The sequence below is a fragment of the Rhipicephalus sanguineus genome, chromosome 10 (genome assembly GCF_013339695.2).
Source record: "Rhipicephalus sanguineus isolate Rsan-2018 chromosome 10, BIME_Rsan_1.4, whole genome shotgun sequence".
NCBI classification, from domain to species: domain Eukaryota; kingdom Metazoa; phylum Arthropoda; class Arachnida; order Ixodida; family Ixodidae; genus Rhipicephalus; species Rhipicephalus sanguineus.
Window position 1 is genome coordinate 46,875,340 of NC_051185.1, and position 9,872 is coordinate 46,885,211.

The 9,872-nt window shown below is 48.8% G+C and overlaps 1 protein-coding gene across 1 annotated transcript in view; it reads left to right on the plus strand.

The window, feature by feature from the left end:
• The window catches only part of LOC119371809 (peroxidase), a 35,399-nt gene extending 25,949 nt beyond the window's left edge, over positions 1–9,450 (plus strand). The window contains exons 7-12 of the mRNA XM_037642266.2: positions 1,135–1,239; positions 1,520–2,019; positions 2,948–3,258; positions 4,482–4,651; positions 5,562–5,667; positions 8,623–9,450. Of these exons, the coding sequence (XP_037498194.1) occupies positions 1,135–1,239; positions 1,520–2,019; positions 2,948–3,258; positions 4,482–4,651; positions 5,562–5,667; positions 8,623–8,704 (1,274 nt within the window). The 3' untranslated portion in view covers positions 8,705–9,450. The remainder of the gene's footprint in view (positions 1–1,134; positions 1,240–1,519; positions 2,020–2,947; positions 3,259–4,481; positions 4,652–5,561; positions 5,668–8,622) is intronic.
• Positions 9,451–9,872: the final 422 nt, after the last annotated feature.

Genomic DNA, 9,872 nt, shown 5'->3' on the forward strand with positions numbered 1-9,872 from the left:
CCAGGATGGAACGAGGTTCGAACCTGGGCCCTCTGCGTGGGAGCCCAGTATTCAACCTCTGAGCCATGCCGGTGCTTGAAACTGCTTTGCAAAAAGGTCCTATACAGGCTTCATGTCGGGAAGGAACCACATTAGCATATGCAATATAGCGTGGTAAAAGAGTAGAATAAGCACCAAGCGTCGCACAACGCGAATTCTGTAACCAGACGTCACACAATGCGAATTGCGCAACGAGTAGGTTGTTGAATGCTTCCAACCCATTACAAAGAGCTCTGCCATAATTCTTCATCGTCATCACGCACAACATCAACAAAGTGCGCATAATGCCTTATATGCGTTTAGCAGGTACCACGGCTGTCTGTAGAATGACGAAAAATGGCACAGTGCCTACTGCCCTACTTCTGAAAAATTACAATGATTTATAGCGTAGTGGGTTCCTCGCAAGTGCACTTCTGTTGGTTGCCAAGGAAGCCCATAAGGCTCCCATGATCCATTTCCTCAGGGTCTCAATAAAGTCAATTCTCTCTCTCTCTCTCTCGCTCTACGTTTCTCCGGTTAAAGTGTGTTATAAAGCGTGGTGGGACAGTTAAATAACGACCGGGCGTCACACAATATGCATTACGTAACTAGTGGGTCGTTTAAAGCTTCCAACCCATTACAAAGGGCGCAACCATAATTATTCATCGTCATCAACCGTCGCATCAACAAACTGCACATAATCGCTTACATATGGTACCTCGCTTCTCCGCAGAACAACGAATAATGTCGTGCTGGGTGCTTCCCAACTTCCCAAAAATTACGCTTTGTTGCGTAGTGGGTACGTTGCTAATGTACCTGTATTAGTAGCCACAGGAGAGTTTATAACGGGCTCTAGAAATGCCGCTCTTCCAGCTTTCGCTGTGACTGTGCTGCGCTTTCCGCGCAGGCCTGGCGTTTTTTCGGAACACGGTTTCACCTAAAATACCTAAGTTCGCTTGATCTACGCCACAATCTTTTTCTTTTTCTAAAATCTACCGCGTATCGTAATCTCTACGCGCTTGAATACACGGCGGAATGCCGGAGATACGTCGCAAATGGCTCCATGTTTTCATTTCTTTTTTTTTTTTCATTTAATGACGTTCGTTTTTTATGCAGGCCCACGGCAACAGATGGACTCTCTGACATCATTCATAGACGGGTCCCAGGTCTACGGTAGTTCGCTTGACGACAGCCTCAAACTTCGAACGCTGCAGGGTGACGGTAAGTTCAAGGGCTAATATTTCAGTTCGAAGTGCTCCTCTTCTCTTCCCCTCAGTCATGTATTTGTGTACGCGTGTATAGAATAGAGACTCGCACTCAGGTAGAATCTTTCGCGATAAACTTCTTTTTTCATTAATCAAACAGCGCGCGTAAACGACCACGACACAGAACGGGAACACACGACAGAACCGTTCTATATCCTGGTCGTTTGCGTGCGCTGTTTGATTTATAATGCTACACCAACAAGCGCAAGTTCTCAGTATTCTTTTCTTATTTACAGGACGGCTGAAGTTCGACGTGGGACGTCGCGGCGACATGATCCTGCCGGCCAGCTTCCACCCGACCGAGGACAAGTGCAGCCGTCCCGAGCTGGGAGACCTGTGCTTCCGCGCTGGCGACGAGCGCGTCAACGAGCAGCCCGGCCTGACGGCCATGCACACCCTCTGGCTGCGCCAGCACAACCTGCTCGCCATGCGCCTTTCGCGCATCAACCCGCACTGGGACGACGAGCGTATCTACCAGGAGGCGCGCCGCATCGTCATCGGACAGATGCAGATGATCACCTACAACGAGTTCCTGCCGCTCGTCGTGGGCAAGGCGTTCCACCGAGAGTTCGGACTCGAGGTGCTCCCCTACGGCTACACCACCTACAACCGACAGATCGACCCGTCCATGCTGAACGAGTTTGCGGGCGCCGCGTTCCGCTTCGGACACACCATACTCAACGGGGACTTCATGCAGATAGACGCCAGGGGTCGCATCGCCCGCATCGCACTCCAGGTAAGATATTGCCACCTCCGTTCAGTTCTCTGTAGCCGTAGCGTTAAAGTGACAGTATTTATTGTGCCTATACATGACCGAACCATCCAGGATACAAGCTCCGCATACTTTCTACGGGTCCGCCGCGGTGGTGTACGGTGCTCGGCTGCTGACCTGAAGGTAGCGGGTTCGATACCGGCTGCGGCGGTCGCATTTCGATGGAGGCGAAATACTAGAGGCCCGTGTATTGTGCGATGTCAGTGCACGTTAAGGTACACCAGATGGTCGAAATTTCCGGAGCCCTCCACTACGGCGTGCCTCGTAATCATATGTGGTTTTGGCACGTAAAACCCCAAATATTATCATACTTTCAATGGGCCCATCGTATCAGGCAGGGAAATCCTATAAGCCCTGGCTGTTTTTAAGCGGCGCGCCGCTGCTACGGATGTATGAGGTCAGCATGTCAGGCACGGCAAGCAAATGATTCACCTGGGCGCCGCTACGAGATCTTTCATAAGAATACGTCACCATCACTTCAGTCTCTTGCAGAAAAGTCACTGAGGTGCGTTCTGTTTGTTGCAATGTATTCGCGGGCTTTCCAATAAAGAAAAAAACTAACAGCTTTGCACGTTCATGAAGAACGTAGCAGTATTTACTAAAAACGATTGCGCCAGAAATGTTCGCAGGAGCCACTTCCAGCCAGCCCTGCTGCTGGGTACAACTTAAGCCGCCACGGCGAGCTTCCCATGGGAAAGGACACGCTAGCACCTAAAACTTCGTGTTTTCGCTCCCAGAGATGCGCATTGTTGATGACATTGCACGATCGAAAAGCAGCACCGCTAACTAAACATCCGGGCACATCGCTGCCAGTCAGAAGCACCGCTAACGAAACATCCGGCCACCTCGATGCCAATCACAACTTCGTCCACCACAACCTTGCTACGCGCAGGAACACTTCTTCCGACCGTTCGAGTTCCGCGACGGCCTGATGGAGCGCGTGATCCGTGGACTGGCGCGCCAAAGTTCTCAGCGCTTCGACAACTTCATCACGGACGACGTGACGAACCACCTGTACCGGCTGAACAACGAGTCGTTCGGCCTGGACCTCATCTCGCTCAACATCCAGCGAGGCAGGGACCACGGGATCCGCGGCTACACCGACTACCTCAAGGGATGCTTCGGACTCCGGGTCACCAAGTTCGAGCATCTGGACAGCGCCATGCCCAGACCGGTCCGGGAGCGTCTGCAGAGGCTCTACGCGTAAGTAACTGAACATCAGTCCAACCGAAGGTGCGGATACCGCATCAAAGTGTTAACTCGCGTCTTCGTAGACTCCTCGCGCAATGTCCATGTCATTTCTGAACCGATGCCAACAGTACAAGACGGTGATGCGGTCTAGTTGGTTGCTGGAACTGGCAGTCATGTTTGAAGCGCAAAATACAAACACACAGACACAAGAGAAGACACCAAGACAGGACGGGCGCTGGCTACACAAGGGTGGTGGCCGTACAGGACGGGCTCTGGCTGAGACAGGACAAGCGCCCATCCTGTCTTCGTGTCTTCTCTTGTGTCTGTGTGTTTACATCTTGCGCTGCAAGCATGATTGCCAACAATACAGCACCTCAGGCGCATTCTATTTCTCTTTACCAATTCCGCAGCGTACGTTAGCGAACTGGACGCTCTCCTGGTTAACCTTCTTGCCTTCTGCCTTTCTGTTCGCTTGGAAGCAAGCGCAAACTATGATCAACAGTGCACTGGCGCGCGTGCAATCTCGACTGAGATCAGTAGACGGCTCGTACAGTGGTACGCGCTGTACTCTCGCCGCCTACTTCGCGTTGGAGCGACAAGCAGTACGAAGACCACTTCGTTCCCTGGAGCGGCCGTATTCTCTTACGCCAGCGGTTTGTTGAGCTAAGCCAGATTAGATCATAAAGGAGTTATCTCTTAGCCTTAGTTCGTATAACATTTCAACCTGTTGCTATAGCATTCATTGATTCGCCCTTGCAGTGAACTTGTGACTTGCTTTACAGCGAAGCTATCTTAGTCTAGCATGTGCTGTCTTCTGTCTTGGTCCTCCTCGTCATCGTAGTAGTAGTAGCAGTAGTAGTAGTAGTAGTAGTAGTAGTAGTAGTAGTAGTAGTAGTAGTAGTAGTAGTAGTAGTAGTAGTAGTAGTAGTACGCGTCCTACCGGTCACGTAACCAGGGGGAGGAGTTAATAAATGAATAAAATGAAACGATTATGATGATACTCGAAATGTTTGTGATGCTGATGACGCTCGAAGTGCTCATTATGCCGATGATAAATGAGTACGATGACGCTTGAAATGTGTAAGCGCGCGCATTGCAAAGCTACCGGCGTACTTACGACACCACGTGACCTCCGCTAGCCAATCACATAAACTCACGCGCTTACAGCTTCGCAGTCCAACAGTTTCCACGGCGTGAAACCGACCGAACATTTTTGCGCGTGTTTATCATTTCAGGCACGTCAACGACATCGACCTGTTCACGGGCGGCGTGTCGGAGTACTCGCTTCCGGGCGGTGTGGTGGGGCCCACCTTCGGCTGCATCCTGGGCATCCAGTTCTGGCGGCTCAAGTACGGAGACCGCTTCTACTTCGAGCACGGGGGTCAAGCCGGAAGCTTCACGCCGGGTAAGCGTCCTGCCTTCTCCAACGAGACCTCCAAGTAACGTACTTCGCTGCGTCGCATAAACACCGCACGCGTACATCCGATAAACGCAAGTGCTGCGCTGGCTCGCAGCTAAGGAGCTTGTTAGAAAAGAAAGCATACGTTGCAGGCACAACTAAAGTGCCTCACCGTTTACGTAACTACACAAGCCCGTCGCCGTACCTGATATTCTGTTAATTCTTCCCAAGGCCGGTACGTTGTCATTGGGATAAATGTGCTTGGTAGCTCGCTTATAAGTGGTATAAGTGGTACGAGTGAGTCAAAATCGAAATGTCCCCCTGCGTCTACATGCTGTCTAGAGCTACGTTCGAATGGCCTCCGAATTTCCGGATTTCCACATAAGAAATAAGAAACGTAAAACACACACACACCTCGAAAATGCAAGAAACGTGTGATAAGCAATGCAAAAGGGGCAAGCAGGCTGAAAGAACACAGAAACAAAAAATTCGTATAGAGTAGGGCGACAGCATATGCTACACAAATGACCATATCCTTTTAAGTGCATTCGCTTGCAATCTATGAATCTAGATTCAAAACAGAAGCAAGAACCAAACATGACCGATAGCCGGTGTAATATCTGTCTCTTTTAAGAGTTGGGAGAGCGAGCTGCGCTGTTTGCAGTAATGTGTGCTTCGAGTTGTCAACTAATTCGCCCTAGAGCTCATAATTGTTAATATCCCCGTTGGCTCAATTGGTAGAACGCCCACCCCACAAAGGTTGTTCCCGGGTTCTATCCCCGGACCAGGACGAATTTTTCTTCACTAAGAAGCTTTCCTTTCTGAGAAGTCCGTATATATTTACTTGTAGTTTTGTACTACAAACGGGTAGTTGTCAATTCTGCCTTTCACGACAAGCATTTTTTTCCCTTTTCAGCCCAGCTGACTGAGCTGCGGAGGACGACACTGTCCAAGATCATCTGCGACAACAGCATAGGCCACGAGACAGCGCAGAGGGAAGTGCTAAGGACGGTGTCTGAAAGGTTCGTTGTTCGTTCTCCATAACACGATCATAATATTAATGAGAACTAACAGACAATGATGACAAGGAATATATAAGGGACGTTGTTTGTAGTAATTAGGATATAAATGTGAAGAAAGTAAAGTGGATGAAAAGATAACTTGCTGCCGGCAGGGAACGAACCTGCGACCTTCGAACAACGCGTCCGATGCTCTGCCACTGAGCTACGGCGGCGGTCATCTTCCCGTCCACTTTATGGGGTATATATGTGCAATTAAACCTAGGAGCGTTAGGCAGCGCCGATAGCAGCCATGGCGGCGAGTGTGGAACACTCTTTTTCTGCCTGTTGGCGTCACGTAGCACGTGATCTTTTTACGAGCTGGCAGCTGACCAATAATGGCACTTACGGTTTGATGCACACATGTACGAGCTAGCCCAATATGGTTGTTACATCGAACCAGAGGCGTCAGTTACAGATGCCACACTGTTATCGTTAGTTCTTAATAAAAAAATGTTTGTGCAGGACACTTTCATTTTCGAAAGGAAAAAAAAAACACTGCTTTGCAAGCGTGCTATAATTACAAGTGAAGGGAGTGTTTTCGTTGCTGTAAACTTTATAGATTGTATATAAGTCATACTTGGCGGTAATTAAGCTACAGTAGTTAAGTTACTTTTTTCTCTAATGAATATAGTAATGAGTAACTTCGAGCGAGTAATATTAAGAGAATTACTCATTGCTTTTCCGATTACTTCCGACTGAAATGTGGCATGCCCGCTTCCCCAATGGCATTAAAAAGTGACCAAGAAAGCAAGGAAAACTAGCAAAGACAAGATAATCTTTGGGCCAGACTTCAACAATGGGAACGAGGCAGGCCCACGGGAAAACCACGTTGCATTCGAACTCGAAGCCTTGAATAACGTTGTTTGAATAACTTTTGTAAAAGTAATTTCTAACTAGTTTTATTACGTTTCAAAAGTTATATTAATCTATTGTCGTTACTATCGACCAGCTGTAATTTGTAATTAAATTTAATTACATTTTAAAAAAATTGTAAAAAGTTATTAGTACTGTAACTTAATTACTTTTTAGGAAGAGATTAATTCTGTCAAATCTGATGCAAGTACACATCCGTACATCTCGGCATCAGGGCTGGGCAGAGATACTCAGAAAAGTATTCCGGAATACAGATATCGAAATACATGAACTGGAAGCCTAAAATACAGATACTGAGATGCATTTGCCTTTAACGTAACGGGATATTTCGGAGATACTTTTGCAATAAGACGAAAAAAGTATTCCGGAATACAGTTACAGCGATACAGATACTGGAATGCTTTTTTTATTTGAAGGATGCTCATACTACGCAAAGACACTTATTAGTGCAGCATAATGCTGTAACTAAAGTTACAGCGCATCGAAACGTTCAGTTCATTTATTTATTTATTATAGTACCCTCAGCGCCATTAAGACATTGCAGGGGAGGAGGGTGGACAAAGTACATAATTAGTAATAATAACATAAATACAAGTATCAATTGCAATAAAAATACACTATTTCACAGCAACAGTAACAAGGATTGGACACCGAAATCGACATACTTGGCGAACTAAGCTACGCTAGAAATAGCACACTTGAAGCAAATCACTCGAATCACTAATGAACACCAGTGAATAGAGAAAAAGCACGCATTTATTTTGAAGATCTGCTTTGCTGAGAAGGTTGCTGTGTAGGCTTCTCAAATAGGCTGTCTTCTAGCAGCGTCGGTTCAGCCTCAGCACATGACTCACGAAAGAAAGAAAGTCTGCCTACCGCTGAAGGCGAGCACACATTCGTGTTATAGTGAATAAATATCGCCTTCATAGCCGGATTGCCCTGCAGCGTGGCGATATCTCTTCTCCGGTCATCTAGATATCGAAACGCTTCCGCCCTCACTTGGGTTGTTCTGGCTGTTCAGAATCCGAAGTCTGTCCCCATCTTCGGAATCCTAAGCCGTCTGACCCTGTCGGCTTCAATAAAGCTGTCACCACCACCGACGCTACCAGCAACCATTTCAGAAAGCCGCAACAGGCGAAGTCGGCTCCGGCGGTGGGGGAGCCTGCTACCACAAAGACCATTTCACGCACGTAATCAGTTAGGAACGCACCCTGACATTGGAGAGGTGGCTGAAAGCGCGTCAAAGATAGCCATCTTCTAGTCACTTCCGCCGCGACTACGAGAACTGCTTTTGGAAGTGCCGCCGCTTTGAGAACTGAACGCACGCGAAGCATTGCAAAGCCTGTTCCAAGGCGGTATCCGCGTGGGGGGTCGCGAAGTAATAGCTTGCCACCCGAAAAAAATTAGGCGTGCTGCACTGACCTTGAGAGACAGTGACTTTCGTCGGCAGAGGCCGACAACACTTCCCCCGCGATTCTGCCTTCTGCGGCGTCGCGCGCTTTACCACATGGACCATTCTGTGCTTGAGGGGAAGCCATCGCCGCCCTATCTGTCGGCGACCGGCGGCGCGCCTTTGCTTGTCTTGGCACAAAAAAGAAAAAAATCGTCATTCCCCCATTGGAAACACGCCTCAACTCATTTCCGACACAAAAAAAAACAATGTAACGAGATACCCGTGTCCTGCATAGTATCGCGATACAGGCGATACATCGTAAATGTATTTCACTACTGAGATACAAATACATTTTTCAAATGTATCTCGATACAGAAATACAGATACTCAAAAGTATCTCTGAAATACTATCGCGATACTCTTGTATCGCGATACTGCCCAGCCCTGCTCGGCATTACTGGTGCGCGCCTGTAAAGGGTGCTTCGCCGCATATACTGTGTTGATGAGGCGGAGCCAACTTTAGATTCCCTAACGCTGCCTCCTTGTTTCCCTAATGCCACTAACCAACTCACCCAGATTTCAGCGGTAGTATAAGCTGATCGAGATTCAACGAAGCATCCACGTGTATTAAAGCCGTTTCTCCCTCGCAGCAATCCCGAGGTTCCATGCGCCACCCTACGGGGTCTAAACATGGACGCCTGGATCGAGGTGCCGCCCGGAGTTACCACGTAGCCGGGGCCCGGGGCTGTTTAGGCGGCCGCCGCCGCTGGACGGCCTGTCCGCCTCCATTATGTCTCCCCTATGACGACCGTGCCGTCCCCTGTCGCTGGTGCCATACCGCCTGCCGCTACACAGACGTCACTTCTCGCCTGCCCCTTGATACGGACATCATAAAGTGCGCGCTGCGCCTCCAACCCCGCGAACCACGTGACCTTGTCCAAGCCCCGGATGACGACGGTGCGCGGGACCACGTGACAGCGCCACCTTTGTAGGGGAAAGGGACGTGCCACGTGATACACTGTGCGCCGTGAGTGTGTCTTGGTGTGTGCGTGTGTTTTGTGTCTGTTACGTGAACGCTGCGGCCGGCTACGTGTTTGGCAAGCTTTGTGCGCGTCACTCGAAGGAGAAACTGCATGCGTTCAGATGAAAAGACGGTGGTTTCGGTGAGGTGAACGACACGCATTCTTTTAAAGTGCGCGGTTGAACTTATCTCTCGTATTCGTTCCCCCTCAGCAGCTCATTTCAGGATTCGAGACAGTCGTTTTTTTTTTACTTTTTCTTGGCTCAGTACGAGGCATAGGTATTATTCGTCTGGAATGTTCGAGGGACACAAACTGCCGTGTGATGTGTTGAGAAGACGTGCCTAAGTGACTTTATTACATGACGTACATGGGGGACACCGTCACGAACTGTCACGCACAGTGCGGATTACGCGAACAAACCCTCATGGACGACTTCTCCCCATGCCGTGGCACGACGTGAAGACACTACAAGCCCTTGTGATAGACGGGTGGAAAACTGTTAACCAATACTGCGCGCATCGAACGACAACGTGACCACGACAATCACGATTACCGGGCACAGATGATGGGAGTTTGCCACTGTCTCCACAATTTTTGTATTTTTTTTTCTTCTAAAGTACGCGCCTGCATTCAGTGCTGACATTAGGGCAGGGAGAAAAGAAGAAGACGCAAAAAAGTCAGCCCCCGATTCCCTTCTCATGTGCACGGGGCATACGTGCATGCTACACGAATAAACTGGTCTGTGTGGAAGCCGTACGCTCAAATGAAATGACACTTTCGCCAACTGAACACATCAAGTAATTGCGTTCGGCTTGCGCTTTTAACTATACCGAACCAGCTAAGCCATGAACTTTACAGCAACGTCAACGGTGGCCACT